Source organism: Antennarius striatus, chromosome 6 (assembly GCF_040054535.1).
Source record: "Antennarius striatus isolate MH-2024 chromosome 6, ASM4005453v1, whole genome shotgun sequence".
Classification (NCBI taxonomy): domain Eukaryota; kingdom Metazoa; phylum Chordata; class Actinopteri; order Lophiiformes; family Antennariidae; genus Antennarius; species Antennarius striatus.
In genome coordinates, this window is record NC_090781.1 from 4,902,558 (window position 1) to 4,917,833 (window position 15,276).

The following is a 15,276-nucleotide window of genomic DNA, read 5'->3' on the forward strand; positions in this document are numbered from 1 at the left end:
GTGTAGTGTAATGTTTTTAATCACTCATATAGTATATATGTTTTCAGGCCCGTGACACACACACACACACACACACACACACACACACACACACACACACACACACACACACACACACACACACACACACACTCTAAATTATGAGCTATTACATGTAACGATCTTTCTAGTAAAAAGCTATGTAGAAATTAAATATATTATTTCATACACTGTCCATGTATGACATAAGAGAAAAGTATTTTGTTATTATATAAACGACCCTGTGTGGGTTCCTGAACGCACCACCAGTAGACTATCGCACTCGTGGGTAAGTGTACCAGTACCACTACCAGGGCAGAAAAGATGGCGGCCTGCGCGTTACTCCGGGGACTGCTGAGCAGCGCCACTAAGTACAGCAATAAACACGCGCAGAGATTGTTGAGTGTCGTTGACAGCAGCAGTTTGCTTGAAGTTCACAGACCACAGTTACAATGTCGAGTCTGTGGGGTTCCCGGCGGTGTTCAGCACAGAAGGTTCATGTCGTCACGGTAAGGAACGCAGCCTGTGTCCTACACTAGCCATGCTAAAGTCCTTAGCTAGGTACGAGCTGTCCCAGACGGCGCAGCTAACACACCGGCCTCGGTGCTGTTGACTGGACAGATCCATTGTGATTCATATTGAACGCCGTGTGCAATAACGAGCTGATAATTTGCTGTCGAAAACGAGACAAGTAGTTATTTGGTGTTGTACGTTAGCGAGTAAACATCCCGGTAGATGATCGGCCTGTTGAGGAGCCTTCTTGCTGTCAAACAGTTCCTAACATAGGCAGTAATTTATTTATTTATTGTTATTTGCATAAATCATATTCGAAGTCCACCCGTGATAACAGAACATCTGAAACTGAACAGTTTACTGTTCCACATGCTGACGAACACACGTTCAGAACATGATCAGTATTAGCATGTTTTACGCAGATTTTAGAGAAAAAGGTAAATAATAGTGAATAGCAAGATCAGCGTAACAGTATTTAAATGTTGTTTTAAAAAAAGACTAACCACGTTTCCTGATTAAATAAGTAGTAAATCATTTCCCCCACTGGAGACTTTTAAAATAGATCATTAGTAAGCCTTTATTCTCTCATGCCATGTTAATGTGGGGATTAACTTTCCAGTTTTGTTGTAATCGGCAAAATATCCTGCAAAATACATTTTGTGTTCAAAAATAAATATCATATATATAAAGTCAGATAAAGTTTATAAAACATAGTGTTTGTGAAGGCGAAAGCCCACAAGCACTCCTGCTGCTCATGTGGTAGCGGGTAGGTCGGGTTAAACTCCCAAGTCAAGTAGCATTATCACAGCGTCATGTTTACACAACTAAAGTAATTACACAACTTTATGTCAGCTTGAGAATGTGATTGGAGCTCACAGGTGCTGTCAGTGTCAGTGGGACTACCAGGGCCAGGACAGTACTTTAGTTAAAACAGTAGTGTCATCGGGTGTTAGGATGTCTAACATTAACCTTCCTGATACTTTGATTCTGGACATTTTATCAAGGTCATTGTGGTGAAACTTCTGCAAATAAATCAACTTAGAATGGAATTCTGAACATACAGTTGTTGCAAAGCACAGCTTCCATCTGCTGATGCTCAGATTTTCTCTTGGAAATCATTTGATTCTGCTATGTATGTTCAATTCTATATTATTCATGATTTTTGTTTGGGTCTCATTTCTGTTTACATAATATCAACACTGCCTTTGTCCAGCATTACATTTAAACAACACCTTCACGGGGTTGAGTAGTGACAGCAAAATGTTGGGAAAAACTTATTTTGTGATATTTTTTCTTGTTTTCAAAATATATTGGCATTGAAAAAAATACTTTGCAATGTCATTATACTGTATTTTGAAAAACTTTCTCCAGGTAGCTTGAATAATGTTATTTAGAGATGTTCATCGCTTTTCAATGAAGATGGCTATCTGATAGAAAAGTGTCCGACAAATGGTAATGAAATCATGTCTTGTCGATGAGTTGTCTTTATGTGTGAAGCTGCAAAAAAACCATGTCATGAGTAAATTCGTCCTTGGCCTCCTTGACACCACACGTTGTGCTGAAGTGATATACTGTGCAGGTCTTCTCTGAATAAGTTAATACAATACCTATAATACTCCATCAAACAAAAACCGGGAGAAATAACCAAGAAGGAAATGGGTTTGCTCTCTCGCTTGAAAGATATTTAGCAGTGGTTTGCATAAATACACCTTTTTAATATTTTTGTACACATTTGTGTGCATTGTCATTGTGAAATATCAGATGCAAACTTTGTGGTTCTTTCTCTTCAATACGCTCCTGATTAGAAAAGACCTGCAACACAGTCTTTTATGTAATATTCAATCTCCCACTCATATATTCATCTCATCAATCTCCACTATTCATCTCTGTTGTGAAGATTAGCTTTGCAGTCAGTAAAGAAGACTGAGTGTTATTTACTTGGCTTGACCAGCTGTTGTTGTCAACAGTAATATTTACTGTAAATCTGGATGTGTGTGTGTTTTTGTGATGACATGGGGATTGGTTCCAGAGGTATTCTTGTTTGTTGAGGTGTTTTATTTAATCTTGTCAAAGTTGTGATTGAGATTATGGCTGAAGTGAGGCAGCAAGGAGGAATCTAAATAATATTTTGTAAGAGGGAAAATCATAATACTTCACTTCGATATGAGATTTCCTGTCACGGCTCATCAATAACTTATGAGCTTTTCAGACATACTGTACGTGTAGTCCCAATATTTTTAAACAGACCTGAATGTAATTTTGGGATCACATGCTAGTGTTTTGATTGCTCTAAGTGGTTTTCCAAACATCCTCACAGAAGCTCCAGTGTATGATGGTGTCTCTGTATCTTCCAGGAACAGGCCAGAAGGGAAGATCTTAGAGACAGTGGGAGTGTTCGAGGCTGTCAAGCAACATGGCAAATATGAAACAGGACAGGTAAGGGCACACATACTTCATGTCACACACACTTTACACAGAGGTTGTGCAGAAGCACTGTAATGAAACCTGTTTGTTGATTTAAACTCCATTTATTTAAATATTTTCTTTTGCTGAGACCAACTCAGCTGCCGGCTCAAGCAGAACAGTGACCCCCTCATTACGCCTTTGTAATATTTGTCTAGAAGAGTGAGTCTTAATGAAGTCACAGCAATCCTGCCTTAAACAGTGTGTTTACAGGAAGCTACAGGTATTTTGGTTCAGCTCCAATGGTTTCCTCCCTTATCAGTTAATTATTTAGGCTCATTTCAGGCGTGTTTTTGAGTACATACATACTACAAAACAGAACAGTGCTCTCCTGTGCTTGCACTGATTTGTTTTTCCATGTCAGATAAATCAGTAGTTTGTATTATGAAAGCACATTGGCATGTTCTAGTGAGCTGAGTGTTATCCGTATTCAATTTACGCTTCTTTAAACCTCAATTCAGTTTCTCCTTTTTGTTGTGCTCCCCTCAGCTGTTTCTCCACAGTGTGTTCGGATACCGGGGCATCGTCTTGTTCCCCTGGCATGCTCGTCTCTACGATAGAGATGTGACCCCACCTGTGTCTGACAGGTAAACTGGCTGTGGACTGCACCAAACAGATCCTTGTTGGATCCCTTTGTTGGAGAGGCTCGTGTGTCTGAGATCAGTTTTTCCTTATTTGTGCAGCAAACCTGAAGCCCCAGGAGCCCATGGCTCAAAGGAGGTCAAGGGAAAAACCCACACCTACTACCAGGTTCTGATCGACACGCGGGACTGCCCTCACATTGTAGGTCAATTCACGGTGAAACCGTTTTGCATTCCACCCATAAACTGATGTTCCTGAATCGGTTAGAACAAAAAAATAAAGTTCCTGAGCTGGTTAATAACGTTCCTTGTAAATATAAATATGTAGATGCCATATTTTGTGTACCATAAGACACTATTAAAAGCCTTAAAATTTCTCAAAAATCAACGCTGCTCCTTTTAACATTAAGCGTCTTATGTGTACACTGAGTTCAGAAATCTGTAAAAATGTTTTCGTGTGACTTTAGTCAGCGCTCCACCAGATTGACCATTTTCCACCAGCATAGGACGTATTACGTTATTACGTACGCCGGCAGACCAGTTAGAGAACATGACGCGAGGCTACGTCCAGCACACCTCCGATGGGTACCGGTATAGGGTATACGCCGGTACTGTACCGCAGGTATGCTGTTAACCACATTTGTTTGGCTGAAGACCCCAGACAATGGCGTCAGCAAAGAGACACGCTTACGATGCAACATGTAAACTCCAGACTATCAGTTCCGGTTGTTCTGGTTCACATAAAGAGACCGGGTGGCTTTTTTCACGCTTCACCATCTCTCTTAGTCTGTGACTCCATGCACGGCCATACCACCGCTTGTCAAAACTACATCAAGCGGCTGAATTCGGAGCTTGCCATCATCCTGGGAGGATTAATGAAAGAGCTATTACCGCTGGACATTGGTGTAAACAGAGCCTTCAAAGTTAAGCTGCGTGCGTCGTGGGAGTGATGAATGAGAGACGGTGGACACACGTTTACCAGGACTGGAGGCAGTGCTGAGCGAGTTACACCCCCAAAATATGTACGTAGATTGCGGATCCTGGACTAACGTGTCTGCTTCGACTTTTGTCCGATGTTTCGCAAAAGCCAGCATCATTACCGGGCATCCACCCGGAAACCAGACGGTCAGCAATAGTGAAATTGCCGAGATAGTCAATGCAGACCGAAGATGAGGACTTCGAAGGATTTAGCACAGATTTATCAAAAAATAAAGAAATAAAAAGGTATTTAAAAAATAATGTCGGTATATTTTTTAAAATTTAAATACGTAGTACAACACAGTTCAACCACAGTCACCATTTTGTTTCCGTTAGCATGCACAGAACAATAAGGTGCGCTGTGTGTAAAAGTAGAGAGTAGAGTATAACTTTATTTATTCCTTAAGGAGGTTCAGGGCAATTGATTTCTCCGTCGCACACAGCATAGTAAGTACACAAAACACAGAAAAAGCACACAGGAAGCACCAGCACATAGAAAATAGCACATCGAAAGTACAGAAATAAACTCCGCAATTAAGACTGCACCTCTTTATACAATGCGCCAAATGGTGCGCCAGGTACGGTAACTTAAGGACATTTAAATTGGCAACTAAAGCAATTAGTTTATATACTATAGACTATAATTATATATGCCCCTACCCTACAGTAAACAGCACCACAGCACTACACCTCTGCTTTATGACAGTTGTATCACTGTACTTAGGGCTTATGCCTCCTACTTAGACACTGCATGAAATAAGACAATAACTTCCGCCATGTCATTTATTGCTGAATATCAGATCTTCATTGTGCTTCTCCCATAGCTCAACATTGCTACATAGCGCTGGCAGTACGGGGACACACTCCTCTGAAAATGACTGCAGCCAATGAGTTAATGTCTAAATCATACATTTTTAAGATTGACATACTGCAGTGTTTACCTGTTATGAATAAATGGTGACTGGGAGACTGCCCTTTTCTTAACTGCTGCTGATAGCCGCTACTTCTGTCTGCTCTCATCTGTCTGCTCTCCAGTGAATGACAGGAAGTGAAACATCAGCTCAAATATTTTTTTCAAGAACGAAAAAACCCCCCAAATTAACCGGTTTACGATTATTTTCTGTTCTGATTCTGTTCCGGAACATTAAAAAATACAAAGTTTTCAGTTTTGTTTTAGTTCCTGCCAAAATACCAAAAGTTTCCGGTTTTCGTTTTTCGTTCCATGAACCGGTTCAAAGCCCTGGTTCAATCATATCCTCACTTAAATCAATCATTTTCATAAGCATGGCATTGGCTTACATGTCCTATCAGTGGGCTTTTGGACTGGTGGGACTGTGGTATAAAATGTGAGGGTTATTATATCACAAACATTTGCTTATTACTGATTATGTTAAAAAAGAAAAAAGAAGCTCAGCTGTGAGTTCTACATTCCATGGGATATTGTAAATACAGTGACTACTATGACGACAATAAATAATAACAATGGTGAAATACTTGTTCACTGTCATACAGTTGTGTGTTCTATGATGATTGTAATACTCTGAAAATATCTAAATACAAGCTTGTTCAGGTTCTGGTGAAGTACAAGTCTTCTGTTGTTGGTCAGAACCTCAGTGCCAGTTTTGCAGCATTTCTGGTTTCTTTTTCAGAAGTTGTTCTTGAATGTTAGTGTGTACTTATTTTGCAGTATTTTCTGTGGAAAATTTCTCTCCAGTCATGATTGTTATGCTTGACAGTCTCAGAGGTCGCAGACAGAGGCAGTGACGTTTCTGGCCAACCATGATGATAGCAGAGCATTGTACGCCATCCCAGGTATGAGACCCTTGATGGTATCAGACTCTGATTCCATTATTGACCATATATGTGGTCATTAGTTTGACCGTATATATCCAGTTTGGAATGCGGCTTTCCATTACAGACGGGTTTAGCTTCATTAAGGACAACTCCTGCCATTTGATGTTGTTGGTTTCTTCCCTTTAGGTCTGGACTATGTGAGCCATGAAGACATCCTGCCCTATAACTCCACAGAGCAGGCCCCCATCCAGCATGAGCTGTTTGAGCGTTTCCTCATGTACAACCCGGCCAAATGTAAACGCACTGTTGCCACCGTTCCACATTCAAACCCCCTCCCTTTTAAAATGTTCCTTTACTGAACACACTGACTTTTTATATAGTAGTTTACATAAGGATACACTGCAGCAGTGGCAGTTTGATGTGTGACTGAATGTTTTCAGATTTACTTTTCCTTCCTAAACCACACCCTGAATTCTGAAAAGAATGAATTTCTCTGATATTCAAGTTGTGTGTAGTAACCAGTGGCAAGTAACAGACCAGACCATTTTTCCGGGATTGTGTGTTTTTTCTTCCTGCAGCTCCTCCATTCACAACCAGAGACACTCTGAAGGCGTGGCAAGAGAAGAACCACCCTTGGCTGGAACTTTCAGACGTGCACAGGGAGACCACCGAGAACATCCGTGTCACTGTCATCCCCTTCTACATGGGAATGAGGGTAAAATACCAGTGCCGGCTCCTACACCAGAACAGTACAGCAGAAATATAAGCCGATACTGATATTCCTGCCATGTCCGCCTAAACGTCATCTACATTGAACTTTTATTTGAGTTTGCCATTTAACGTCTTAGCTGGCAGGCTGAACTTTATCTCAGATGATTTTATAATCTTTTACATACTAATTTTTTTTTCTCCTTTTCAGGAGGCCCAAAACTCACATGTTTACTGGGTGAGTAGCAGGTTTTCTTTCTGTTTAGTACAAGTACGTCTCACTGGCATTTTATTAATACAGTTATACCTTGGATTAAGTTGTTAATTAGTTCAAGGAGGAGCTAAGTCAAAAAACAATGCAAGTCAAATTAGGCTAAAGATAACCATTCCCTGTTCTGTACTGTACTTTGTTTATGAATGTATTTTCAGTAATATTTAATTACTATAAATATTTTAAGCTTACATACAATTGAACGCCGTCTCCGACCACTTGTTTCTTCTGCAATATGGGTAACAAGGGTTGCTACGAGCTAATAACATGACATTGTATATTTTTATTCTTATTTTATTGTACTGTAACAGGATATGTACTTTTAATGGTTAGGGAGTGATTTTACGATTCCAATATTTGTGGCAGACAGATGTAAAATGAATAAAATTAAGTAAACTTGATTTTAATTTTCCGTGTTGTTGGGGGGTTTTTTTAAGCCGATTTACTATAATCAAGAACGACGTAACTCAAAATTATTTAAGCCGAGGTAAACATGTCCTGGTACAGATACCGCTGTAACAGCATTGTTTTTCCAGGAATGTGATTTAATAGTTTTGTAATGGCAGGTTTGGACCTGATTTAATGTTCTCTGTATTGTATGTTGTGAAGTGGTATATTGCCAAATTAAAGGTCCCATATTATGCTTTTTTTAATTCATGTCATTCAGCTTCCAAATGTCCAACTACACTGTATTTGAAATGTCTTTCCCCAGAGTGATCTGTGGTCCTCAATATATTTTATTAAATATTGATAAATTCTGTTCCACTCTCAAAAGGTCTGTTTTAGTGGGGCGTAGCTCTCAGCTGCTATCTCCACCGCTCCCCCCTCTTAATCTTCCCTATCTCCCTCCTAGGAGATTCTAGGAGTTGGTCGGGTTAGGGAGGACCACTGTGTATATGTAGAGACCTGAAAAAGTGTGATTTTCATAGTAGCACCTCTTTAACACCAACTACAAGCTTATACTTATTTTGTTGATGATTTTTTTTTAACTTTTGCCGGTGTGTTTGTGTTGATTTTGTGCAGTGGAGGTACTGTATCCGTCTGGAGAACATGGGCAGTGAGGTGGTTCAGCTGAGAGAAAGGCACTGGAGGATCTTCAGTCTGTCAGGAACTCTGGAGACGGTTCGAGGACGAGGAGTCGTAGGCAGGGTCAGTACAACACAGTTGAGATTAGTGTGTCACCTTCACTTATATGGTTTACTTTCATAGCTGTTAGTGTAAAAACATCAAAATAATTATTTTAGCAGGAAATTATGTTGCTGTTAGACTTCAGAGACATCCAAATGTTGTTGTTTTTTTTAGAAATAATACTTTTCTTTTTTTGAAAAACAAAGAAAAAAAAAGAGTTGTTTAATGAACTCATGGATGTTTTGTAAAGAGCAGCCAGCTGGCAGTTCAGTCAGTACTGACTCACTTGTATGCAACAGGAAGTCAGGTGACCTTTCATATCCCACAGCACATTTTTGAGCTTCATAAAAACACGGCTTTTCAAACGTTCATCTAAATAACTTTTATTTTGAAATCCCAAAACAAACCAATGCCTCCATAGCGCTCTTAACTACTAACTATTCCTAAAACAATGATCACCTGCAGAAAAGTGATGCAATTCCTTTGAGCCGCAAACCAACATCATTCTTGTAATGTAGACTTGTGTGTGTGTTCTGTCCCAGGAGCCAGTGTTGTCTAAGGAGCAGCCGGCCTTCCAGTACAGCAGCCACGTGTCTCTACAAGCTCCAAGTGGGCATATGTGGTGAGTTTTCTTGTTCTTCCATTTGGTTGCTGTTGAAAACTTCATATTTCTTCTGCCTAGTCTACCATTTACATCCCCTGACGGCCAATCAAAATAATCCCACTGGTAATCAGTCATTCAGTCTGCTGAGCCTTGTCATTAAATCACTTCTTTAATTTATTCCAAGGGGAACGTTCCGTATTGAGAGGACTGACGGCTCCCACTTCGATGTTCGCATTCCCCCGTTTTCCCTGGAGAGCAACAAAGATGACAAAGCGCCACCTGCTGGCTACACGTTCTAACTGCGAGTAACTGCCTCCCTTCTCAGAGGCCCTGGACACGTCGTCAGTCCCGGCTCCTTCTGGCTGTCTAGAATTATCTTCCCCCTATTGCATTTCCTCAGGCTCAGCACAAGACTCCTGTGAGTCAGGTTATGCCATTGGAAACAGTATTGTTTGAATGATCCAAAAGCAGGCTCATGTTAGCAATATGTCCTAGGATTAAATCATAGGCTAGGAAACTGATTGGCAGTCCTCTGAGTCTTCACACATGGTGTGTTTTGGAAAGACAAACAGTCTTTTGGAAAGGAACTGGGAGGTGGGGAGAGGAATTAGTGGCTTGTTCTAATACTTCCTTTAGAGCTCTGGATTCGTCAAAGGAGCACCAATTCTAGCTGAGCTTCATCCCGATGTATCGGGTGGAAAGCTCAGATTAACAATTCAGCCGTCACCCCAGCTACATGTCCTGTACTCTTCCCTCCTTCCTAATGTTTGAATTTATTAAACAAGGCAACATGATTTTACCCTGATATTTGGTGAAAGTGAAGAAGTGATAATATTTGTAATATTGAGTCAGAGTGGTCGGAATGAGTTTGACTCTGATAAACCTAAAAACACACCAGTGATAGAGTGAACCCGCCATCATGAAGCATTTCCACATGGTGATGCTGCTTTCACCTGGATGTCTGACTCATTTCATTACATTTTGATATTTTCACTTTAGCACACAGCCTCAGCAACGGTATTCTGTAGCTCTGTCATTGGTGGCCCTAGTTTGTGCAGTTTTTAATGATGGCTTGACGTTTATGTGACCTCTACCAGGAACTATAATCTCATACATTCATGCTTAATCAGAGGAAGTTTACGCTTGCCTGTCAAAGCTTTATGGTCAGGGTTCTGTTGTCGACATCTACAGGATGTGAAAAGCAGCATCTGACATTGGATACTTTGACAATGCCCCAAACACTTTTCATATGTTAATGCTGCTCTGGTTAACATCTATGTTAGACATATTTACACATCCTTTCTTTTTCACCATTTCATTGTTTGTACTTGAATGGGACACATTTTTGCTCTCTTGATCGGTGTCTCATAAGCTTTTCGTTCAGTCAGAACTCCAACACAAATGGAAGGGGCCTGCATACTTTTATTTAGCAGTGAACTGTGTGTTGACTGCCAAAAAAGGAACTAACGATTGATTTGATGCAGATGTTTGTTGACATACTGTAAATAAAGATGTAATTAAAGGTAAAAATGAATAAATTCCTTTTGAGAAGTATGTACATGATATTTCTGTTGTAAGTTCTGTTATGTACCTGTCAGGTAAGTACAGGTGCTGTGTGAGCATGAGAAGAACCAGGATGCTTGATGGTTTCTGTGTAGTGAATTAAGACCGCCACACTTTTCTTGTAGTTTTGAAATGTTCGGGAAACACGTTGCTGCCTATACAGTACATGTTAAACTTTGTGTTATATACGCAATCATTGATTTACGAGCTCAAACAGCCACCAGGGGTCAGTGTGGTCGTGGTCTATCTACTGTAAGCGTCACGTGGTCACTGCATCGGTAAACTTAATGTTTTATCTCAAGTTTCAGATTTCATCTGATTGATGGTCACGTAAAACCCCAAAGTAATAAATGCCGACCCCGACCGACTCCCCCCCCCCCCCACACACACACACGCACCTCTTCATATTTGGTTTATTTTTTCCTGACACGGGAAGACAGTCTTAAAATTGGGGCGCATACATTTACATATTGCTACAGAATTGCTTAAATCCATTTTAATTTAAACATTGATAGTTTGAGAAATGTAATAAAACAACTTGAATCAACTTGATTAAATATACGTATGTGTTGAATCAGCAGCAGCGCGCTGTTAATTTAATGAGCACCCCCCGCCCCCACCGCGAGGACTTGTGCTCACGTGAACTCGCCGCGCGCCCCCACACTCGAACAGAGGGTGTGATGCTGTTCATCATCCAGCCCCAGCCTGGGAACACCCCAGCCTCTGCCTCCTCCCCGGGCCGCGGAGCTGCAGCTTCGGCGGACGGTGATGCGGTTGTTTATTGCTCCGCAGTGGATGGAGGCTCAACCTTGAAGAACAACCGCTGTTTTCGGCTTGTGTTTGACTTCCAGCAGCTGAGGAAGGACGGGGCAGAGCGGGAGGGACAGACGGGCGATGGTGGTCTTCCAGAGACGTAAACATTGCCATGCCCTGCCTCATGCACCACCGCACATCCGCTTCCTCCTCTCCCTCTGGTCCAGGACAGCCGTGTGTTGCAGAGGCTAACAGGATTCGGTCGCGACGCGGTCCAAGGTAAATATTTGGTGAAGTTATGTTCGGGATAGGAAGCTGTTGGCGTTGCAGGTATTCTGAATCCTGACTTTACCGTCTCCCTGTTTTGCGGCCATGCTGCAGGCAGCATCTGCCGACCTGTTCCCGACTTGATCCTCAGTCTGGCATCAAGAAACTCCCACAAACAGACAACTGGACATCCACTTTTGTACAGTTATTTTGTACTCATATTTTGGACTATTACCGTATATTATCTAAGGGATGACGAACCTTTTTATAAGCAGTGAAAAAGTTTCCCGTTGCATTGGTTCACATTTTACCACCAAACTGAGGTTTTGTCAAAGATGAAAGCTTTGTGAGTCCAGATATCTGCATCAACAGCCGGTGGGACCAGTCTAGTTTCAGTTCAACGTCATGGGTGCCAAGCAGACCAAGGGCCCGGAGCCTGGGGTGGCTAGCCCTCAGCACACCTGGAAGCGGACTCCCACCAAGGAGCGAGGTGACATCTTGGCTTCTCTCATGCTGAAGTCAGGGGACCGACTGAGCCGTGGCGGGACGCCGCCGCCCTACCAGCGCCGCATCGGCATGATCCAGGAGATGATGCTGTTGGCCAAGCAGGGGAAGCAAGATGAAGCTACAGAGATGCTCAAGACACTCCGACAGGTACCTGCTCTCTGCGCGTGCGTGCGTGTGTGTGTGAATGTTGGATGTGCTCTCCGGGGTCACTTGATCACATTTGCCCCCTTTCTCTTCAACATTCCTGATTGGTTTCTTTTAATCATGGTTTTCTGTTTGTGCTTGCTGCTCTTACACAGTTAATGTCTTCAAAAACGAAGGCTCACGCTCACTGACTTCAGACATACTATAAATTTAGTGACCCACAAAACCGCTTAGTTCTGATTTAGTGGTGCAGGGTGGAGGCTGCAAGAATTTAAAGCCCCTACTCACCTTTCACTTTTTTTTTACTTGGACCTTTGCGGATCCTTGCTGCTGCTGTTGTTATCACTGTGGACTCTGGTCTGGTGTGAAACAAATGAGTAGGGAAGTTAAAGTGACACAAGTTGAATTTGGATTTAGAAAGCTGAAAGAATTTAGCACAACAGGACAAAAATTCTGAGAAGTCCAATTCCCACAGAAATGGGAAATGATTGGAAAGAAGCTAGAGGATAGAGAAGGAAGAAGGAAATTCATGAGCTCTCGTCCTGTGAACAGCACTGAGCAGAATCCATATGCTAGCAATGTTCACTGTTTATCCCCTTATGAGTCAGCCTCAGGGAATAGAGCCTCCATCTTATTCGTATAAATACACACACACACACACACACACACACACACACACACACACACACATACACACAGACATGCATATACAGCTTTCATGGTTTATTTCTTGGCTTTCTTTGGAGATTGTCATCATCTCTGCTGAGTTACCTCTGATGAAACCTTTTTAAATAGTTAATCCTTGAATCATTGGAGAACAGTGGAGCAAAGTAAACAGGATTAAAGATGAAGGACACCTCTCCATAGATCTTTGTTAGTGAGGAGGGGCTTACCATCTTGCTGGTTGATTGAGATGCGATACCCCAGAGGAGCAGAATCACAGCCTGAAGCAATGACACAGCCAAGTACCGGTAGTTACAGTCCTTCACAGTAAGCAATGACTCTGGGAGTTCTACAAATAACAGTTTCATTATACGTTTAGACGCTTCTTTAATGACCCATTACCGGATCCGGATTGGCCACCGAAGACAAGGCGATTACTGATTGTCTCGTCTTAAAGGAGGGCAATGAAAAAAACTTCTTAAGTTGGGAAATCACAATTAATTATGGAAATCATTTGTCCACATAAAAAGTGCCTTATTCCTCACAGGAGGTGCAGCAAGAGGGGACTGCAGTGTTTCACACAAAACAAGTGTCCAGTCCATCTGAATTGTCAGTTAAAGCTTCACATCAGTAGAAGGCAGTTCCAAAACATATTAGTGGACACATTTACAGAAATGTAAAAAAAACAAAAACGTTTCAGCTCGTTTCGGTGTGGTTGTCATACATCAGACACTGGACAGTGGGTGCAGTAGACAGACAAAGACAGTGCAGCAGTTAGTGTCTCATAGAGTGTCAGTTGTGTGTATTAAAAGAACATTGTGTGATTTTCAGGTGTTCCTATAGAAAGACTGACAGATTGTGCACATTTGTGTCAGATTTGTGACAGAAAGCCATGTGAAATTGAGTTACAGCGATGACAGGAAGGAGAAATCATCATCCATAGTATGTAGCACCTAAAAATATCAGCCCCCTTTTAAATTGAGGTGCAGGTACAGTCTTGACCCAAATTCAATACGTTTGAACTGTGTAAAATAACAGATTCAGTATACAGTAGTAGTATTTGATGAAGTACTTTTGGATCAATCCAAAGGTAAGATTAGATGATGAAAAATATTCTTATGTTTGTGTATTTCTATCAGAAAATCTGAGGTTTTATGGTAGCTCACTGAAAACAGGGGACATGGTAAACCTTCAAAAGTCCACCTAACACAGGCTGTATAGGATTACAATGATGGAATATTTCCCGCAAACAATAGTTGAATCATGGTTGTGAAAGAGAAGTATGTTTTTTTATTCTTTTCATTCACACTATACCGTATGAAGCTATGGTATTCGGCTCCATACTTAATGCACAGACATTGTATTTTCTGTTGTTACTCAGAAATCCATCCATCCATCCAACCACTCACTCTCCAATCCCGTGGATAGTTTCATCGACATCCAACAAGCAGGTTGTGTGAAGTCCAGCAGAGAGACAAGCCAACAAACACGCTGAATTGATCAGTTTACTAGTTTTGTGAAGGTAATTAATAAAATACCTATCTGGGCCAGATTAATCATCATTTTACATTTTTAGTTGATTGCTCACCCATCTTTGATAATTTTATCTATCTTTTGATACTGTAAATTGACTTTTTTTTTTTTTAAAATAAAAAGTTTCAAGTATATGTCGAAGCACAAACAGTATTGATTCAAATGAGTAAAAAGTGTCATTAATATTTTGAACCATCTAATCAGAGAATGGAAAAGTAATTGTAATGAGAATCTTTTTGTAATTTTCAACACCTCAGATACATTTTCTTACATTCTGACTAAAACATTCACTTAGAATCAGCAGAGATACCAAGCGTAAACTATAGTGACCTCTAAAGTATACAGACAGAAGCACAGGAAGAAAAACTACATAGATGCACATGTTTCTTAACCAAATAAATTGTCAAAAGCTCATGGTTTCCTACAACATCGTTTTCATTTTACTGTGATTGGGGAAGAGCTGAATCTGAGAGGAGTTTTGTGGGGAACAGTAAAGCCTTTGTTTGGCGCATAGTTGACTAATTTCCCCTGAGACTTGATACCATAAATACAATATGTGTTATCTGTGTATGCATTTTTGTGCATCACTTGGTATATAATATAATTATGTTATTTATGCACTGAGTGGTACTGCTTGGGTTGTAGCTATGACTAGGGAAGGGAGGGTGTAGGTACAGTGTAAGCAGTCCATGTGGTGTAGCTTTGATCCATCCAGTGAGCAATGGGTTGAGGCCAAGCTCTTCTGACCTCTGAAGGATTTGTCCTTGCGGCTGTTCAGGGTGTTGGGA

At 41.1% G+C, this 15,276-nt stretch overlaps 2 protein-coding genes across 5 annotated transcripts in view; both read left to right on the plus strand.

The window, feature by feature from the left end:
- The first annotated feature begins 313 nt into the window (after nt 1-313).
- poldip2 (polymerase (DNA-directed), delta interacting protein 2) lies at nt 314-10,616 on the plus strand. Of its 2 annotated transcripts, none has more exons than XM_068318146.1 (11): nt 314-527; nt 2,892-2,967; nt 3,484-3,581; nt 3,678-3,777; nt 6,290-6,365; nt 6,534-6,641; nt 6,926-7,062; nt 7,267-7,293; nt 8,350-8,475; nt 8,997-9,076; nt 9,243-10,616. In XM_068318146.1, exons 1-11 carry the CDS (start codon nt 343-345, stop codon nt 9,355-9,357), a joined length of 1,128 nt encoding a protein of 375 aa, XP_068174247.1. In that variant the 5' UTR covers nt 314-342; the 3' UTR covers nt 9,358-10,616. The 2 variants fall into 2 exon arrangements, with proteins under 2 accessions (XP_068174247.1, XP_068174246.1); XM_068318145.1 differs by having other exon boundaries at nt 315-527; nt 2,886-2,967.
- A 574-nt stretch (nt 10,617-11,190) lies between these two features.
- Nucleotides 11,191-15,276, plus strand: part of lrrc75a (leucine rich repeat containing 75A) — a 112,497-nt gene continuing 108,411 nt past the window's right edge. The window contains exons 1-2 of one of the 3 annotated variants that reach the window (XM_068316749.1): nt 11,191-11,653; nt 11,756-12,295. In XM_068316749.1, coding sequence (XP_068172850.1) covers nt 12,047-12,295 — 249 coding nt within the window. In that variant the 5' untranslated portion in view covers nt 11,191-11,653; nt 11,756-12,046. Of the gene's footprint in view, nt 12,296-15,276 lie in introns of all 3 variants that reach the window. The other 2 variants (XM_068316747.1, XM_068316748.1) reach the window with 2 other exon arrangements.

Bases quoted from the DNA above. Each gene is read 5' to 3' on its own strand.
- poldip2 (XM_068318145.1), top strand. From the start codon at position 343: ATGGCGGCCTGCGCGTTACTCCGGGGACTGCTGAGCAGCGCCACTAAG. The intron at 6,366-6,533 runs GTATGAGACCCT...TCTTCCCTTTAG, and splicing joins AGCATTGTACGCCATCCCAG to GTCTGGACTATGTGAGCCAT. The intron at 7,063-7,266 runs GTAAAATACCAG...TCTCCTTTTCAG, and splicing joins CCTTCTACATGGGAATGAGG to GAGGCCCAAAACTCACATGT.